Here is a 20192-nt window from a genome sequence, read left to right as displayed (position 1 = left end):
TCTAGGACAGCCAGGGCTACACGGAGCAACCCTATCTTGAAAACCCACAAAGAGAAAAAGGATGGGGGGAGGTCTAACTTCTAGCTACACAGCACAGACTCCTGACCGCAAGTTCCCTCTGTGTGTCCTTTGACACATCACATCTCTTCCTTTGGGCCTCAGATTTCCCAAACAGACAACAAAAGTACTGGCTGACTCAAGATTAGTGGGTTTTGTTTGAGCACCTATGAAAATGAATACTGGGCTGATAGTTTATCGTGTGCTCAAGTACTAACATGCTCAAGGCCCTGGGCTCCATACTTGGCTTTGCAACAAGCAAAACTAGACGGCTAGCCCCACGCTTAGACGGTGCATGCGAGCAGATGGGCTCAAGGCTTTGTGTTTCCAGCCTGATGCTCGGTGCCGTTACTGCTGAAAGTTCCCAGACATTTTGAGACACCCCCACCCCGATCCAGATGCCCACTTAAGACCTTATCAGCTTCTACTCAACAGCATGTTGGCTGCCCCTACTGAAGTGGTGGAGCGGGTGAAGACCTGGGAATGCAGTGGGAATTCTGCAGGGGACACTGAGTTACCGCCCTGTACCAGCATGACATTGAACGCCCTTGAGACCCAGCCACTACCCAGAAGAACTAAGGTCAGGTAGGACAGTGAAGTACAACCTGGAATCTGGGTTACACTATAAGCAGCTGTGGAGCCCTGAGTAGTGACTAAATGATTCCTTGCCTCAGTTTCTCATCTTACATACCAAAATGACATTGGCCATGCTTATGACCTGGACTAAAGAAAATGCTTAACAGATGCCTGCTGCTGCTGGGATTAATTGTCTGCCTGTCTAGTGGAGGGAAATGACAGCAACAGAACACTAGCCATTTCCAGAACATTCCCATTCAGCAACACCGTCCAGTCTGGATTCCCACACTCTAATTCCAATGCCATCACAAACTCCAAACCAGATTATGAGATCATGTCAAAATAATTTATTAAATAGACCCTGAGGGCTCCTCCTCGGAGCATGAACACCTCAGCACATAAATACCAATAAATAAATATAGCTGCCACTTCCAGCCCCGGCAAGGGCGGAAGAATAAGGGTTCCGTGGACAGAATAAAAATATCATAAATAACAAGGCTTGTCACAACGGCACAGCCTCTTTCGAGTTAAGTCTGTGGTACAAGTTCAGCCCTCCGACATGGACTCTCCGCTAGAGCTCCGCCCCCTCACTCAGCATATCCTGTCCTTCGGCTTCAGTTTTTCCATGCAGTCTGAGAACTGTTTCAAAACAGTCAGTTTGAAGCTTTTACGCTCATAGAATTTTTCAGGCCCAGAGATGCTCGGTTTCGTTGGATTGGAACAGCTGATGTCGGAGCACGTGATATCACGGAGTCGTTTTATGACTTTGGAGGTGTCTATTCTGTTCTCGCTCAGCCTTCTGACCTCCTCCAGATAGGCCTGGATGATGGAGATGCTGGCTGACGCGTGGCAGCCCAGGGTGAAGCAGGGCAGCTGGAGGGACTGGTCGATCGGCACCTCGCCCGAGCTGTTTTTCTTCTGTAGAGAGAGGGAAAGGTTTGAAATACTGTGAGGATCAGGTTTGTGATAGCCCTAGAGATCTGAGCAGCTTGTTCCAGGCTTCCTCTGTGTCAAGCCTGACTCAGACATCAGCTAATTGACACAGCATCCCTGTGAGGCTCGGGCCACCACTAACCCCGTGTCTGCGGGAATCTAAGGCAGGTTTATAAGCTAGAAGACATGGCACACCCACCCAGGTCGGCCATGTTAACGCTCCTACCTACCTAGCTGAAGCCACCCAGCCTTCCGTAAACTGCGCTTAGATGCTTAGAGGCTGAGGTAAAGGACAAAGGGGGCTTATCTGAGTTTGCACACAGCTCCCTCCTCTTCATGCCTCTGTATGAAGGCCACTGGTACCACGGAAGATGGTTTATGTGGCCTGCACAGGCCTCTGAGAAGCTAGAGAGTTTCTCAAACAAACGAAGGACTCGAAGTCCTTCCTTACCCTCCCTCTTCCTCAAAACTGACAGCTTTTGGGTAAAACCAAATTGCTAAGACCACATCAGCCTCACCTTGCTCAGCACCTCTACGTCTGTGTCTATTTAAGCCAGGGACAAAGCTTCAATGCCGCCAGGTGGACAACAAGGTCAATGATAATATCAATGCCATTTCCCATCTGGGCGCTGTTTTTCTGAAGCTATCTGAGAGGTCTGGAGGAAGTGTGGTATTCACACTTACTGGGTCTTGTGCTATGCTCCTGCCAGCACCTGCCAAGGAAGAGGGCCTTCCAGCAAGTTCCAACAGCTCACACAGATAGTTACCTAGTTAGTTAACTGCTTTGAACTAGCCAGAGGCACCAGCAACCCAAGGGAGGATTTTCTCAACCCGCTTCCCCTAGGACATCTTCTGCTCCTTCGCAGGGGGATTCCTGACTGGAGCCGGCCCATCTCTGAAGCCGTGCTTCCAGCAGGAACGCTGTCTGTGGGAGCACAGACCGCCAGGTAGATGTGCGATAAGGAAGGTTGTGAGCTGCACACACATCCTGTCATCTGGGGAAAGTGGCTGGTGCCTGGGTCCCTTCACTAGTCTGCCTCCGCCTTCTCTGTTAGTACACTGATCCCCTCATAAGCATCCCCACAGCAGCCTGTCTGATTCCTTCCCATTCCACCCTGACTGCTGTAGCTGGTTTCACATCGGGAAAGAATAGCCATTCTGGAAAGCAAAATAAGGCATTTAAAGAAGTGATTTGGAAAAGAGACCTCAAGGGCACTTACGTAGTCTTCATACAGTTCCTTAGATTCAAGTTTCAAGTGTTCAAGTATAATTTTTGTCATGTTTGCTGTAGGTGCACTGTTTGTTGTAGGTGCAGCAAAGGATGGACCGCAGGTGGCCAGCAAGGTTCCTATGCAGCAGAGCAGCACCCAGGCAGGCTTCGTCAATCCTGGAGAGAGAGAGGGATGCCATGAGCTCATGGGTCAGCTCTGCCTGGTGTAGCTGTTCCTGTCTCATTCCCCTGAGAGCCACAGAGCTGAAGCCATGTGAACTACAGAACCGGTGATACCTGTGCGGAAGATCATGCTGATGGCCAGAGAGTGAGGAAAACCTGCTTCACGTGTGGCCTCTGGAGCTTGATGTGTTCGCCATGGCCACCAGGCAATATATAAAGGGCCGACACCGTGAGGGAGATCACAGGCCCGCCCATGGCGAAACCATTGCTCAGCTTTTCTCCAGAAAACACTTTCAAAGCCCTGCCAGCCACGCTCGGGGAAAGCGGGGCTGGAAGGAAGTACTGAGGTTACCCTCAAGGCAGGCAAAGGCTTGAGTCACAGCCATACACGTGCGTACACACACACAGATACACACACATACCACACAGGAAGGCACATGCATCTTGGGCATCTCTTTCTTCTTGGAAAGTGCTTGTTGGCTTAGTGAGAGGAAATTTCGAAGCCCAGTGTTGAAGAATTCTACCACCAAGTGGCTTAGCGGGGGCTGAGGGTCAATGCCCTGCAGGGAATTTCTGGGAGGCCATGTGTAGGCACAGAGTCACTGTGAAATCTGCAGAGCGATCCATCTGTGGGCATTCCTGACGCACATCCACGCCAGTGAACGTGGGACGGCTCCGATCAGCGCTGTGTAGGTGTGCGGGCAAAGATTCCACGCTACGATGCTTGCTCGTGTCCCTGGATTCTCACCTGCGACTTCACAACTTCTAGCTCTAGAACCAAAGCCAGCTCAAGAGTTATTTTGTGATGGTGTCTTCCATTTCCCAAGTAATGGGAGTAAGGAGGGTGGCTGATTATCAGAACACAGCGAGATGGCACACACCTGTAACTTAGTGCTCAGGAGGCTGAGACCAGAGGGTCACAAATTCAAAGCCAGCTTTGACCTAATAGAAAATCACTGTCTGAAAAAGAAACTATTTTTTGAGCCTTGAAGAAACATTTACTACTGAATTTCAAATCACACATGCAAAGTAAGTAAGACATTCTTCTGTCACCTTTAGAATCAAAATATCCTTTAACTATTTTTTTAAAATGAAAGAGTTTTTCATGGTTTGGAGAGATGGCTCAGTGGTTAAGAGCACTGGCTGCTCTTCCAGAGGACCTGGGTTTGATTCCCAGCTCCCACTAGCAGCTCATCACCATCTTTGACTCCAGTTCCAGGGGAATCCAGTGCCCTCTTTTGGCCTCCGTGGGTACCAGGCATGCACATGGTGCACAAATATACATGCACGTAAAACACCCATACACGCTGGGTAGTGGTGGAGCGCACCTTTAATCCCAGCATTTGAGAGTCAGAGGCAGGCGGATATCGGTGAGTTTGAGGTCAGCCTTGTCTACTAGTGAATTCCAGGACAGCCAGAACTGTTACACAGAGAAACCCTGTCTGGAAAAACAAAAACAAAAACAACAAACCTACCCATACACATAAAATAAATTTAAATAAAAGAAGAGTTATTCAGTCAGGCATGGTAGCTCAAACATATAATCCCAACTTTCAGGAAGCAGAAGAGGGAGGATTGATGCAAATTTGGGACCAGCCTTGACTACACAGTGAGCTGCAGCCCAGGCAGGGCAGAGTGAGACTGTAAGTCAAAGAAGAAAGTTCTTTGTTAGGCTGGGTTTATCCATCAATAGTGAACATGCCCCTCACATGCCCAAAGCTCTAATTCAATCCCCAGTGTTTAAAAAAATATTATTGAAAACATTTATTCTTTTTGTTAAGATTTAGTGTGTGTGTGTGTATGTGCGCGTGTGCATGTGTGTGTGTGTGTGTGTGTGTGTGTGTGTGTGCGCGCGCGCGTGTAGCCAATGCCTATGGAGGCCAGAAGAAGGCATCCGTTCTCCTGAAGCTGGAGTTACTGGTGGTTGTGAGCTGCCCAGCGTGTGTACTGGGAACTGAACTCAGGTCCTCTATGAGAGCAGCAAACGCCAAGGTGTCTCTCTAGCTTCCCATTTATTCTTCTTTGTTAGTTTTTGAAGATTCTGGGTCTGATAATTTATTTGTTACTCCTTTTGGAGGTTTGGGCTTTTTTTTTCCGGTTTTTTGAGACAGGGTTTCTCTGTAGCTTTGGCGCCTGTGGAACTAGCTCTTGTAGACCAGGCTGGTCTCGAACTCACAGAGATCCACCTGCCTCTGCCTCTGACCGGGTTTTTTTATTTTATTTTTGTTTGTTGGCTGTTTTGGTTTTGAGTTTTTTCAGACAGAGTCTCTCTATGTAGCCCTGGCTGTCCTGGAACTCTGTACATAAAGCAGGCTGACCTCCAACTCACAGAGGTCCTCCCGTTCCTGCCTCCCTAGTGCTGGCATTAAAGGTGTGTGCCCCCATGCCCAGCTGTGTGTCACTCTTAAAGGCTAGTGGACTGAACTCAGACTTAGAAGTAGCTCCTTTCAGGAAGGATAGCCTCCATTTCTTGGTAATCTGTTCTTGGTATTTTTCTTTGGCTTCCTTCATTCTCTTGATCAAAAGTTTAGCATCTTCTGCAGCCTCTTATTTTTCTATGTGTGTTGTTTCTTCAGAGCAATACATCAGCATCTGTGTTACAGGACACGTGCGTGGAGGAATAACACAGGAGAGCTTGGGTGCACTGGTCCTGGGCCTCTTACCTCCTTTGTTTAAGGGCTTCCGACAAGATATTGGTGAACATCGTCTCCTTTAAAGAGACAGAAAAGCTTTCGGATTCTGCTGCCTCTTTGGAACCACAACTGCTGAGGCCCACAGTAGAATCTGTCAGCCCAGGAGTGATCTTTCTCTCCCTCTTTTACAACAGCCAAGGTGAGACACTCAGATTGGCACCCACAAGGCATCCTGAACAGACTGTGCTTCCGCCCTCCAGTTCTCCTTGATCCATAACAAGAGTGCTCCTCACTCGCCGGGCGGGAACAGTGCTCCTCACTCGCCAGGCAGGAACAGTGCTCCTCACTCGCCAAGCAGGAACAGTGTGTGCCTTTGATCCCAGCAGAACCAGACAGAAGTAGAGAAGTAGGTGAATCTCTGACTTTGAGGCCAGCCTTGTCTACAGAGCGAGTTCTAGGACAGCCAGGGCTACACAGAGAAACCCTGTCTCAGAAAAAAAAAGAAAGAAAGAAAAGAAAGAATAATGAAAGGAGAAGAAGGAAAAGAAGAGGAGGAGAAGGAGGCCCCCTTCATTCAACAGCAGGAACACTGCAGTCGGTGCTGTTTGTTGGTAAAGACAGTCTTCATTCACTAAAATACATTAGAAATGCCACTACATTTCCTCTTTTTGTCTAATAAAAAAGAGGGCTACAACTAATATAAGAAAACTATACAGAATAAGTACAATGACTGCACACAATATACACAGGCAATAAATACATCAACAATATCTGGTCCATTTGCGTTTGACAAATTCAGAGAAAATACTCCATATCCATCCTATCTTGTGAGTCCAAAGTCTTGTACCTAATTTACTTTCTGTCATAACTTGCTTTCTGCTGCGTCAGGCAAACAAGGGAAGCTGTAACTCTCTAGTCTTCAACTCCCTCAGAGACCCACAAAGGAAATAATATTAACTGAGTAAGCAGGAAGTGTGAGCAAGTTACTTCCAAAAACTGCGAGTAACAACAGAAGCAGCCGATCTGGACCACATGGTCCTTCCATTCTCCACCAGAGCATCAGCTGCTGCTGCTGCGGCCACGGGCTTCTGGGCTTCTCGTAAAAAGTATATGATTTGCATTCATCGTCCACTTCAATGAGTTTCTGGCAGCCGTGGCTGGGAAAGTGACATGCAGCTTCATCTTGACGCAGCCAACCACCTAGGTGATGCCATGAAAGAGAGCCGAGAGAGCTCCCGACTTATTTATTTATTGTTGTTGTCTTTTTTCAAAACAGGGTTTCTCTGTTTTGAACTCAGGCTGTAGACCAAGATGGCCTTGAATTCAGCAAGCTCCACCTGCATCTGACTCCTGAGTGCTGGGATTAAATGTTCCACCTTTACTCTTATTTTGAGTGTTAGCTGTGTTCTCTTCTGGGTCCTCAGGAAGAGTCTCAACAAAGTCCCTGTCCTTAAGAGCCTAACATCCCAAAGGTCAAGGGACAGGATTAAAAAGTGTTCGCAAATTAGAAAACATCCAGCAACAACAAAATTACCAGTAACTGCCACACGACTAGCAAGAGAGTGGTGTGTCTGATCCCCTAAGTCAAGGGATCAGACGTTGAAACTAAAGCCAGGCTTGATGGCTCACAAACAGTTTGAAGCCAACCTGTATTACGTAGTAAGTTTCAGGTTAGCCTGGGCTACAGTGTGAGATCATCCAAGAAAAACTGACTTAACAATTAACTGATTGGTTGATTAAGAGTGAGACCTGGCCGGGCAGTGGTGGCGCACGCCCTTATTTCCAGCACTCGGGAGGCAGAGGCAGGTGGATCTCTGTGAGTTCGAGGTCAGCCTGGTCTACAGAGGTAGTTCCAGGACAGGCTCTTGAGCTACAGAGAAACCCTGTCTCAAAGAAAGGAAGGAAGGAAGGAAGGAAGGAAGGAAGGAAGGAAGGAAGGAAGGAAGGAAGAAAGGAAGGAAGGAAGGAAGGGAGAAACTGCAACCTGGAGAGTAAGAAAAGCTGTTGGTCAAGCTGGGGACATTGTTCCAAGGTAGAGAATAGACAGCTACAGAAGCCGGCTTGGTGTTCCTCCAAGGCCATGGTATCTGGAGTGAGGAGGGAGAAGAAGAAGGTGGTGGAAATGTGGGCAGAGGCCCCACATGAAGGACCTCGAGGCCTTGACAAAGACACCACCAGTTAGCTTTAGGTAGGGACACCGAGGATCCAGTGTGCTTCTGAAAAGAGAGAAATAATAGGCTGCTGGGTGAAGAGAGGAGCGAAGATGGAAGCAGGGAGCTAAGAGGTTACACACGTGTCCAGGTGGGAGGGCAGGACAGCCTGGACTCCTGGGAGCTGGGTAGACGGAGAGATGATGTCAGAATTTGTGCGCTAATGCAGAGATGAATCAGAGGGACAGACCAAGGATAACTCCCGGGTTTGTGAGCGTAGGAGCCAGCCATGATAAGCTAAATAGAAACAGAGCACCCAAAGGAAGTTCTTTACTTCCAACTATTATCACCTGCCAGTGTAGGACGCAGACATTAATAAGTTTAATGGAGGCCTGAGTCTCAGGAGTTTACCCTGGAGCAATGCCTAGTTGCAGGAAAAACCACAAACTGAGATTACCTGAGCATCACCCAGGAACAGACCAGCTAAAGGAACCTACCATTCCAACCATTGTAGATAGGATCACCTGACAGCACACACTCATCAGGACACCCCTAGACAAATGTCAACCAACCAGGGGTCCTGAACCTCAGAAACCCCTTACCCCACCTTTACTACTATAAAGACCCAGCTCTAACTGAGCTCAGGGCTCTGTGTTTATTCCAATACGTTGGCCATGCAGAGAGACCAAGTTTGCAAACTTGCATAAAATAAAGGCTCTTTGTTTTTACATATGGGACTCAGTCTTCTTGTTGGTTTTGGGGGGACTTCGCAGATCTGGGCCTAACAGGCAGATGGTTCGAGATGAGGAAAGAAGTCTGCAGACAGGAAGTAGAGAGCCCTGCTAGGAAGAGTTCACCTGGACGCCATTGTCCGTCTATCTGTTCTGTGACAAATGGGCCAGGACACTGGAGTCCAGAGCTCAGACTGAGGTCAGGTGTGGGCAGTTCATAGTGCCCAAGATACATAATAGAGGGCACACCGCCATAATAGAGGGCACACCGCCATAATAGAGGGCACGCCGCCATAATAGAGGGCACGCCGCCATAATAGAGGGCACGCCGCCATAATAGAGGGCACACCGCCATAATAGAGGGCACACCGCCATAATAGAGGGCACACCGCCAGGAGCCCCCTGCCACCCTCACTCCCACCTTTGCTGCCAGCTTCTCTTTTCCATTTTCTCCCCCGTGCTTCTTGGAAGTGTTTCACTCTTAGCCTAGCTTGTTTTGGAATTTACCTCATAACTAAGGCTAGCCTCAGACTCACAGGGATCCTCCTGCCTCTTGGGTCCTGGGACTACATGCATACACCCTGACTCTTCCTCGACCATGCCTCTCCACAGAGTGGTTAGTCCTTGCTCTTTGCCTCACTTTCCAAATCACAACTTAATTTACTCTTATGGTAAAGGCAGCAGTATGCAGTCCTGGGACCGCTGTTGTCTATGCCCGCCATGTTACATTTTGTGGCAAAAGGGTCCCTGGAGAGGAGATCGGGTTTAGTAATCAGGTTACTTGAAGATGCAGAAATTATCTGGCTACTTCGATTGGTTTAGCCCAGTCACGTGAGCCCTAAGGACAAGATGTAGCACCACGGTACAGGGCTTGCCTACCTTCTGAGGCTCTGTGGATCCATCCAAGCGGCCACCAAAACTGGAGGAAGGAAGGCAAGATGGTGCACACTCACCTTCTCAGAACTTGAGAGGTGGAGAGAAGACAGGAGGACCAGAAGGTCAAGGTCCTCTTTCCTATGTAGCCAGCTGGAGGCCCTCCTGGGTCTATGAGACCCTGTCTCAAAGAACAAATACAGTATGGCAAGCAGAACCCACACAAAATTAGGACAGAGAGAAAGGCAGAGATGCCATTGTTGGCTTAGGATAGAGGTACCTCAATGGAATGTACGAAAGCAAACAAATTTGACTTAAATAAAGGTGTGAGCTTGGTACAAGACCTGGAGCCCCGGATGAGAACAGGAGCTCCAGTCTATAGCTTCCTCCTGGGTCTGTTAGAAACCGACCAGAAGACTTGCCGGTGGCAGGCTGGATTTTCGTTGACTTTGTTTTTCAGATAAGGGTGTCACTTTGTAGCCCCAGCTAACCTGAAACTCACTGTGTGGCCCAGGCTTTGAACTTACAATAATCCTCCTGCCTCATCTTCCAAGAACTCAGACTGTTTTTATTAGTATATGTTAATTTTACATAATAATGGGTTTCACTATGACAGTTTCATGTATGTATGTAATGTATTTTGATCATATTCACACACACACACACACACACACACATATACACGCATGCGCTTGGCTGCCATTTTATCTCCCTTCCTCTTCCTCTGTTCCCCTTTCTCCCACCAGCTAGTGTCCCCTTCTAAATATCTTGCCTGTTTAAATGACCTGATAACTTTCATAGGGTTTCTTATAGGAACAGGGAAAATTGTTTGCAACTGAACGAGCACCTTATGGGCGGCTACACCACTGAGGAAAATGCCTCAATCCCTGAACTTACATAAATCCTCAGGGAGGGGTGGGGGCCATGAGCCCTCCATCCCTCCATGACACTCTGTCAACAGGCCCAGTCTTGTGCAGCAATTGTTTTATGAGAAGGGAGTCTCACTATGTAACCCATACTGGTGATCCTCCTGCCTCCACCTCCCTAGAGCTGGGATTCTAGGAATTTCCCACTGTCCATACAGCAAATTTACGGTTATCAAGAGAGTCCCAGTGCAGTCCCAGTGACCTCATGTTGTCGCCTCACTGCTTCTTTTCCGCTGTCTGTTCATGGCCCCTCCATGATCTGCCGGAATTCTGACCATTGTTACGCCACAATGCCAATCATTTCGCCTTTTTTGTGGAGACTGGATTCAGGTCCTTGGGAAGGCGAAATAAGCTTTCTCAAGAGAGCTATAGTTTTCTTAAAATTTCATGTTGGGCCAGGCAGTGGTGGTGCAAATCTTTAACCCCAGCACTCTGGAGGCAGAGGCAGGAGGATCTCTGTGAGTTCAAGGCCCACCTGGTCTACAGCGTGAGTTCTAGGACAGTCAGAGCTGTTATCCAGAGAAACTCTGTCCATAAAAACAGAAAACAAGAGATGTCCCAGTGGGTAAGCAATTGCTCTCCCGACACAAGAATAAATCCTCGGAGTCCACGTAAAGCTGGGCACAATATTACGTGTCCATAATTCTAGCTTTCCTACTGAGAGCCAGAAGGGGGAAACGAGAGGATCCCTGAAGCCTGTAGACCAGCTAGCCTGGTGTATGCCTCTGTGGACAATAAAGAGATCCTGCCTAACACAGGTGGAAAGTGAGGACCCAAAGCTGTCCTCTGACTTCCACATGGGCCCCCCCATACAACATTAATACATAAAATAATAAAATACAGTCTGAGCCAGGCATGGGTACACACACCTTTAATTCCAGCACTCGGGAGACAGAAGCAGACAGAAGTCTGTGTGAGACCAGCCTGGTCTACAGAGTGAGTTCCAGTTCAGCCAGAGCTACACATGAGACCGATGGTCTCCAAAAAACAAAACAAACAAAAGCCAACCTGGCAGAGTAGTGGTAAACACAGCTGCCTTCCAAACCTTCCTCTCCTCCTTCTGAACAACAGACTCTGTCCTGACTGTGCCTTCGCAGGGCTCTAGGCTAAGCACCTGCCTGCTTGGCTCTTTTCTTCGTGGACATATCTCCTAGGTTTCCATCTTTGACCTATATTCTACACCCCTTAGTGACCCCAATACCCTGACTGGATCTCCAACAGCGCATATTCACAGAGGAGCCAGGGTAATGCCGCAGGTGGATGTGGAGAGATGTGGACTGGAAAACTGTAGAAGAGTGAAGCTCAGGAAAAATGGCCGGCTGTGGAGACGGAGGAATAGGAGGAAAGTGAGGGCAACTTGTAGGCTTCTGGCAAGGCAAACGGATACATGGCAGTGAAGCCGAAGAACGAGGAGAGAAGAGAGCATCTGGGGCTTGAGAAAAGTAACTAGGTCCATCCTGACACTGTGAGGTGAAGGAACACGTAGAACACAGCTAGACACTGGTCGATGGTGGTGCACGCCTTTAATGCCAGCACTCGGGAGGCAGGAGGATCTCTGTGAGTTTGAGGCCAGCCTGGTCTATAGAACATGTTTCAGGACAGGCTCCAAAGCTACAGAGAAACCCTGTCTCAAAAAACAAAACCAGCAAACAAACAAAAAACACAGCTAGAGATGGTTAGCAGGACTGGGCTTGGATTCGCAACATAAAGGAGGGAACTGGAAATGCCCATTTGGAGGCCATCGGTATATTATAGCTGACACAACTGTAAGCTAATAGCGGATGACCACCACAAGAAGGGACAGTCCTTTGTAGAGTCTTGGGACCTGAGCCATCAGCAGCAGGAAAAAAAAATGACTTGGTGTACAGTTCAAGAAGGCACACCCAAAAAGGAAAGAAGGAAGCTGTCATGGAACAGGCTAAGGAGTGGTTTTGAAGTCAGAGGAAATGGCTGACTTCATAAGCCATGGAAAGGTCAGAAGATAAACCTGGAGAGTCTGTGGGTTTGTGCACTTGAGGTCACAGGAATCTGGCGAGGAAGCGTTGATTAAATCACTGGGGCAGAAGTGTAACTGTGGCATTGAGGAAAAAGTGAGAGCAGACTGCACAGTCATGAGACGCAGAGAAGGAAGACAGAGGGACGGGAAAAATGGGGTTGGGGACAGCAGGGGAGTCTCCAATGTGGCACTTCTGTCACGACTCTTAGAGTCGCTGGACTAGCCAGGACTGACCACATCCTGAAGCCGAGGGGAAATCTAAGTAAGCTCTCCAGATAGTTCCTTTAGTTCCTTGTTACTTGCTTTTAGTTGAAACTTAAAGCTACCAGCTGGGGGAGAGGAGAGAGTGCTCTACAGTAATGAGCACAGGCTGCTCTTCCAGAGGACCCCAGTTCAGCTCCCAGGGCTGACGTGGCAGCTCACACGGTCTGTGACTGCAGTCCTGGGGGATCCAATACCCTCTCCTGGCTCTGCGGACGCCAGGCTTGCTCGTGGTACACAAACTTATATGCAGGCAAAATGTCACATGCAAGCTAAACTTTAAAAAGACTATAATGAAGCCTGGTAGATAATAAAGCACACAATAAAGCAGGGGTGAGCCAGGCACATGCTTGTAGCCCCAGAACTCAGGAGGTGGGGTTCAGGCTTAGGGTTCTTCTCCGCTACCCAGCGAGTTTGAAACCAGCCTGGGCTCCATGAGTGAGTCTTGAAAACATCACAAATAAAGCAAAAAGATATTAAAAAAAAAAAAAACAAAAAACAAATCTTGCCTATGACTCCACCTTTGGAAGAAGCCAAGAAATGCACAGATACCCAATGCGAGGTACTCTTTGCCATTGGCAGAGCAGGTGGTAGAATGGCCATTTGCTTCACTGGTTTGTAACTTGATGGGAAATGATGAGATCACAGTGGTGTACTCTGAATACCACCAAAATTCACAGAATTGTGCACTTTGAGTTGTATGGTACTTAGATCACACTTCCACAAAGATGCTGCCTCCCCCACTCAGTCATCTCATCCCGTTGCAGAGACCACAGGCGGAGAGCTCCTACCACGTGGAGGTGCTTACCGGCATGACAAGAGAAGACTGGATGAGTCTAAAACGGGTCTGGTGCTCAGCGATTCGCGGATACATAGAACTACACTGGGATACCCTAATTAGAGTCCTAAAATGTTTAACCTCGGACTAATTTTTTCTCTTTGAAACTCCGATCTGCCTAGTGGGGAGACAACAGTCAGCACTCTCCACAGATTTTCCACCTTTGGAAGGAGGGAAAGAATCCCCTGAGAGACACCCACTACCTGCTGTTGCAAGGTGCTGCAGCAAGCCTGGTAGAAATTTAGCTGGGGTCTTTAATACTGGGAAGTTTGGCTTCCACCTGCTCTTCGCACCCAGGGTAACGCGTCTAGCGGTTGCGTAGCAACGAGCCTGTTTCTCGCAGCATGGCGACCAGCGACTCCAGCGCGAGCTACAGAATGACCGAGGGCATACCTGGGACCTTGAGCACCGCTGTGCGTGAGCATTTGCGGAAGCTGTGTCTGCGTGAATTCCCATGTGGCACCGGGAGCTGGGTGCGTACTCCCCACGCCGGGGATGGGGGTGAGGGAGGGAAGGATCCAGCAGGGGTGGACCTGGGACTGGGCCAGAGTGGCTGCATGGAGTAAACCGAAGTAGGTGGTACCTAGCTGGGAACTGGCTGCCCTAGTGGTCAGGAGATACTCAGGTACAAGTTTGAGGCCGGCTGGGAGGTTTGGATGTGGTGTTGACTGATTTGAGAGTTGGTGTAAACAGTGCGATCTGGAACATTGAAGGAGTTCAGGGACCAAGTTCCCCCTCTTGCCATGTGGGGACGGGCCCAGAATGGACTGACCAGCACATCAAGCTGACCTTTGATCTCATGTAGCCCAGGCTGCAGAGGCGAGAGGGAAGAGATCCCTGAGGGAAGAGCTTTGGTCTTGAACACTCTATAGCCGCTCGTGAATGTGGAGAAAATGATTCCCCTGTGCTCTGGGGCTACGGGCCTAGCTTTCTCCTTTTGGGCAGGGTCTTCTGCCCCTCCATCCCTGCCTGCTTCCCTTCTGTAACTGCTGGACTTGGGAAGCTTTGGGCGCTGTGTGACCTCTGCCCTCTTTCCGGGCTGAGGAGAGACTGAGGGAAATACAGCCAAGGGCATGGTCAAGCTCAGCCGGAAAAAAAAATCCCGTCCAACAGTGCAGGAAGATCCTCTTCCGGTCACTCCACCTTGTGCGTTCATCCTTCTCAGTATGCAGGGGGACCCTTGTCATCAGCTGGGTCCACGGGTCGGGATGAGCAGCCTGGTTAGACTTAGCGGTCCCTGAAAATGTGTTCTGACAGTCTGGGCTGTCACCTGGGCCTCCCCACACACTCTACCGGAAGTTAAACAGTCAAACTGGCCTTCCCCTTGTAGAAGGAAGCAGCCACCAGTCAGGGACACACTGCGTTTGTTTAGTCAAGAAATCAGGCTGACGGCTAACCTGTGCTGGGCACCGTCCTAAGCTTTGGAACTTCAAAGATGGATCTAGGGGTAGGCATGGGGATAAGTGCTTTCCCTGTTTGTCCAGGGTGGGGCCTTTAGTCCCACCCCCAGTTCCAAACCAAACAAAATCAAACAAGCCCAGAAAATCCGAAGAGGCGTATTTCAACCATTGCCTGGAGGGGCAGATTCTGAGGAGCACACTCATGTTTTACTCACCAAGACTCAGGTTTCACCTTTCCCTTGCCCCCACCCCTAGAAAACCTTCCCGCTGCGGTTTCCCGATTTCCCAGGTTGCCTACCCAGCCTCCTGCGCCTGTCAAACTAAACTCTCCTTTCATTCTATTTATTTATTGCGTTCTTTTAAATTGTGTGTCTCTGGGTGTGTGTGTGTGTGTGTGTGTGTGTGTGCGCATGCTGGGGCAAGTGATCTCAGGCTGGAAGAGTACACTGGATCTCCTGAAGCTGGAGTTGCAGGCACTTTTGAGCTGCCTGACTTGGGTGCTGGGAATTGAACTTGGGTCTTCTAGAAGAGTGTCAAGTGCTCATAACTACTGACTGAGCCACTTCTGCAGCCCCCAAAGCTATTCTGTTTTGCATGTTCAAAGTTCCCAACTCCAGAATGAAGTGAAAACAGGAACTTGGTCTTTAATATTCTGTGTCTTCTATGTGTGGTGGCACACACTGGGAATCTCAGCACTTGGGAGGCTGAGGCAGGAGGACTGAGCGTTCAAGGCCCGTCTGGCTACACAGTAAAGCTCTGCCCCCATAAATAATTATCTTGTGCCAGGCATGTAGTTCAGTTGGTAGAGACTCTTCTCGAGAGTTCCTAATTTCATCACATCTAGTGTGTAAGCAGAGGCAGCTCTTCTGTTTCCTGGCCGCCCATCACTAGTGTGGGGGGTGTGTGCCTATGGTCCCTCAATTTGGGAGATGGGAGCAGGAGGATCAAGGGGTTCAAGTAACTGTCAGCTATGCAGTGAGTTCAAAGCCAGCCTGATCTGCACAAGACCCTACCTCAGATCACCAGCACCCCTCTGATGGCTCAGGGCAGAAAGTTCTTCCTGACAACCCTGATGATCTGCGTTTGACCCCTGGGAACCACATGGTGTTATGAGACAAGCAATTCCTGCAAATTGTTCTCTGAGCCCGGGGTGGCTAGTCTCTTTATTTTGTCTTTTCAAGACAGGGTTTCTCTGTGTAACAGTCCTGGCTGTCCTGGAACTTGCTTTGCAGACTCACAGAGATCCGCCTGCCTCTGCCTCCCAAGTGCTGGGATCAAAGGCCTGGTGATGGCTATTCTGGATTACACCCAGAATTGACTAAAATCCAAATAGTTGGGTATATCTGTTAGTTGTTTTTTTCTTAAATAAATCATCTGAAGTGAGAAGACCGACTTTTTGTGTTTGTTTTTTGTTTTATGGAGACAGGGTTTCTCTGTGTAGCCCTGGCTGTTCTGGAACTCTCTTTGTAGACCAGGCTGGCCTTGAACTCAAGAGATCTGCATGCCTCTGCCTCCCAAGTGCTGGTTTAAAGGTGTGTGCCATCACTGCCTGGCAAAAAGACCCACTCTTAATCTGGATCTTTTTATCACATTATCTGGGATAAATGTGGATGGGATAAATGTGAAGGTAGCCTTTTTACAGGCTACCTTCTGCTGGTAGCCTGTGAAAAGGACATGGAAGAAGGAAGCTTGCTCTCTTTGCCTGCTTGCTCTCTCTGGCAAGTCCATTTCTTCACTGGCATTAGAGCCTGCTTCTTGGGGATTCTGGCGTATACCGAAGATGAGCTGAGACATCCAGCCTTGGGCACTGAACCATTACTGGATTCTTGGACCTTCTATTGGTAGAAAGCCCCATTGTTGAACTGGCTGGGCCACAGCCTGTGGGCCTTTTTAATTGTGGGCCATTTTAATAAATTCCCTTTAATCTTGCATGTATGTGTGGTCTCACCTTCTGTAAGTTCTGTTCCTGTGGAGAGCCCTGACTGACACAGAGCCCCACACGCACTTGCTATGGTGAACGCGGTAAACATACGTCAGTGTGAGAAGGCTTCCCTCTCTACCTCTGCAGAATAAGTCACGCTTTCTTCCTCAAACATGGCGAGCCTGGAGGGACTTGGTCCCCAAGGAGGAGGAGACTGTGAGTGCTGGCGAGGAGACTGTGGAGGCCCTGCTGGGTCTGGTCCGCAGCAAGCATTCTCCGTGGGCCTTGATGAAGGGCTCCAGCGCTGAGGACCATTTCCTGAGAGAGCTGGCCATCCAGCATCCGCTGATGATCAAAGACACTTTCTTCTACTCCTACTTTCGGTCCCTGCGGGTGGTGGACAAGGGGGTGAGTGCTGGGCATACGGACAGGAAGGGAGGGGGCAGCCTCGGGAGTTGGTTCTGGGGGACCCGGTCTTTTAGACCTCTCCTTAGGTGACAGGAGGGCCTCCGTGACCTTGGTTGTGTAGCTCTCTCCCTGTCTCTAACCCTGGAGAAGCTCAGTCCTGTATGTCTTTGGCTGACTCTTGCACGCTCTGCAGTGAATCCTCCTGGTAAAGACCTTTAAGGGACCATGATGTTTTTCTTTAAGGTGGAAGAGAGGACCTGGAGAGGGTTGGCTAACATCAAGCAGACCTGTTTTTGGAAAGCTGTCATATTAATAAGGCATAGTCATGACAACGACCCCCAGCCTCCCTGGGTCTCTCCTTCCTTCCCCTGTGACCCACCCATAGCATTTTGTCTGGGACTTTCTGAGGGTTGGAAACCTCCCAATCCTGGGCACACTAGTAGACTTGGTCACTGTAGGAAAGGGAAACTCAGTCTGGAAGGGCTTCTGATGACCTGGAGGCCCCAGGAAACCAGGATTCATGGGTAGAGTGATGAAGCCACTGGTAGGCCCTGCTCCGTCTAACCCACAGTGATTCTGGAAGACCAGGCCAGCCAACTGCTATATGCTTTTCTTGGGAAGAGGTAAAATTTCTCAGGAAATGCCAACAACCCTAAGAATGGCTCACTGAAGTTCATGTTGATGAGTATCATGTGCTCATTGCGTGTCTTGTGCAAGTGATGGATACAAACACTCCCCTCCCTAGCCATACCTCCCCGCATCCTTCTAGTCTTCCATTAACCAACATCCTGCTTTGTTTGGTTCTGAGTTCACAGAGGGACCTCTGCAAGCCTGAGTTCTCAGTACCACCTAGAGCTGAAGTAGAGTTGACTACAAGGCTCAGGCAACAGGGTGCAGGCAAAACAGACCATGCCAACGAGTGTTTAATGTGTGTTCCAGGACCTCTGCTGGTCTCAGGAGACACTGTCCGCCAGGGGAAGGATGGCTTGCTTGGCCTAAAGAACGGCTAAATGGTAGCTTGCGGCGGAAAGGAATTGCCCCGAGGGCTGGTCCCTAACAGTGGAAGTTCCTTGGGCTGTGGTAGACGTAGACAGGAGGATTCTTGTTTTCCCAGGAGTCCTGTGATCCAACATAGCAAGGACTTAGGACACTGGCATAGAGATCAAAAGCCTGCTTCTAGGGTTGGAGCTGGGCCCTTAAACCCTCAGAACCATGCCGTGCGGGTGGGAAGGTGATAGTCCTAGGAATGAGCAGCTGCGGAGATTTGACTGAGAGATGCCCCCACCCCCGACACACATACACAGACTTAGATATCTATACACTTCTTCCCCAATTCTTTGGGGATGTAGTGGAACCTTTGGGAGGTGAAGCCTTGCTGGAGGAAGCCCATCACTGAGGCTTTGAGGGGCTGTAGCTTCACCCCACTTCCTGTCCTCCCTGCTTCCTGTGTGTGGTTAGAGTGTGAGCGCTCAGCTTTGTGCCGCTGCTGCCGTGCCTTGCCTTCCCCTCCACTATAGACACCTAACCCTCTGGAGCCATAAGCCAGAGTAAACAGGGTGGCTTTGTCGTGACATTTTGTCACAGCAGCAGAACAGGCTAACATGGCTGTTACTTCCTCATGTGAACATACATGCTCCAGTGTGACCTGGCTCGCCAGGGTCCTCAGTTTCCCTTCCATCCCTTCCAGGTGAGTCTGGTGGACAAAGATCTCTTGAAATTTCTAAAACTGGAGGAGCTGGTTCTGAGCGCCAACAAAATCGAGGAAATCGATGCTAACAATCTGCCCCCAACATTGAAGGTACAGGTTCTGTATGGGGCCTGAGAGTCAGCAGCTTCAGAGGTCCTGCCCTCACCTGTCCCCCACAACTCTGGCTAGGGTGGCTGTGCACGGGACCCAGCCCCGGGCTTCTAAAACATAGGCCGTGTTCCTTATAAAGTTACATAATCCTTTGGACTCCTCTCTTCCGCGGTGCAGACGACAAGAATGGGAGGAAGGACCCAGGGAGGCTCTGGTTACTAGCCCTGCAGTTCACAGCAGACGAACCTGTGGTCAGATGAACAGAGGGGCAAAACATGGTCTCTCCATGCAATGGAATCTTGCTCACTTGTAAAAAAGGAAGGACATTGATAGTCACCTAGAAAACATCACACTCAATGGAAGAAACCGGATCTTAAGGAGAAAGAGAGAAAGATCTTTTTTAATAATTTATTTATTTGTATATTTTTATGTGTATTGGTGTTTTGCCTGCGGGTATGTCTGGGTGAGGTTGCCACACAAAAGTTACAGCAGTTACAGACAGTTAGTTGCGTGCTGCCATGTGGGTCCCAGGTCCTCTGGAAGAGCAACCAGAGGTTTTTTTTTTTTTTTTCTTGAGACAGGGTTTCTCTGTAGCTTTGGAGCCTGTCCTGGAACTAGCTCTTGTAGATCAGGCTGGCCTCGAACTCACAGAGATCCACCTGCCTCTGCCTCCCAAGTGCTGGGATTAAAGGTGTGAGCCACAACTGCCCGGGCCCTCACCCCTTTTATTTTGAAGACAGTAGGATCTAATGTAGCCCAGGTTTGCCTCAAGCTCAGTGTGTACTCAAACTCACTCTGTAAACCAGGTTGGCCTTGAACTCACAGAGTCTACCTGCTTCTGCCTCCCAAGTGCCAGGATTAAAGGCGTGAGCCACCACCACCACTAGCACTGCTTGGCAGTCTTGAACTCTTTATCCTCCTGCCTCCACTTCTCAAAAACTGGGATTCCAGGAGCATGCCATCACTCTGGGGTATTCATTCAGAGTTAGAGATGGCACTCTAGGTCCTGCGCAAGCTAGGTAAGAGCTCTACCAGCCGAGCTATGCCAGCCTTGACTTTTTCTTTCTTTTTCTTTTCTTTTTTTTCTTCTCTCTCTCTCTCTCTCTCTCTCTCTCTCTCTCTCTCTCTCTCTCTCTCTTTTTTATGTGTGAGGGAGGTTTTCGAGACAGGGTTTCTCTGTGTAGCTTTGGAGCCTGTCCTAGAACTCTCTGTAGACCAGGCTGGTCTTGAACACCCGAGTGCTGGGGTTAAAGGCGTGCACCATGACTGTATTTTTAAAAGCAAGTTGGCAACCCAAA

General features: G+C 49.2%; 2 protein-coding genes across 2 annotated transcripts in view; one reads left to right on the top strand and one right to left on the bottom strand.

The window, feature by feature from the left end:
• Positions 1–965: 965 nt before the first annotated feature.
• Il31 (interleukin 31) lies at positions 966–13709 on the bottom strand (the record flags this gene model as incomplete). The annotated part of the gene is made up of 3 exons (XM_085678480.2): positions 966–1551; positions 2787–2953; positions 13571–13709. Coding segments are annotated over 3 exons (633 nt in total), but the record flags the coding sequence as incomplete, so codon positions are not given.
• Positions 13693–20192, top strand: part of Lrrc43 (leucine rich repeat containing 43) — an 18828-nt gene continuing 12328 nt past the window's right edge. The window contains exons 1-3 of the mRNA XM_048447296.3: positions 13693–13840; positions 16836–17096; positions 18784–18894. Of these exons, the coding sequence (XP_048303253.1) occupies positions 13712–13840; positions 16836–17096; positions 18784–18894 (501 nt within the window). The 5' untranslated portion in view covers positions 13693–13711. The remainder of the gene's footprint in view (positions 13841–16835; positions 17097–18783; positions 18895–20192) is intronic.

This window comes from Myodes glareolus, chromosome 2 (genome assembly GCF_982192425.1).
Source record: "Myodes glareolus chromosome 2, mMyoGla1.1, whole genome shotgun sequence".
NCBI classification, from domain to species: Eukaryota; Metazoa; Chordata; class Mammalia; order Rodentia; family Cricetidae; genus Myodes; species Myodes glareolus.
This window is presented reverse-complemented; position numbering and strand designations above follow the sequence as displayed.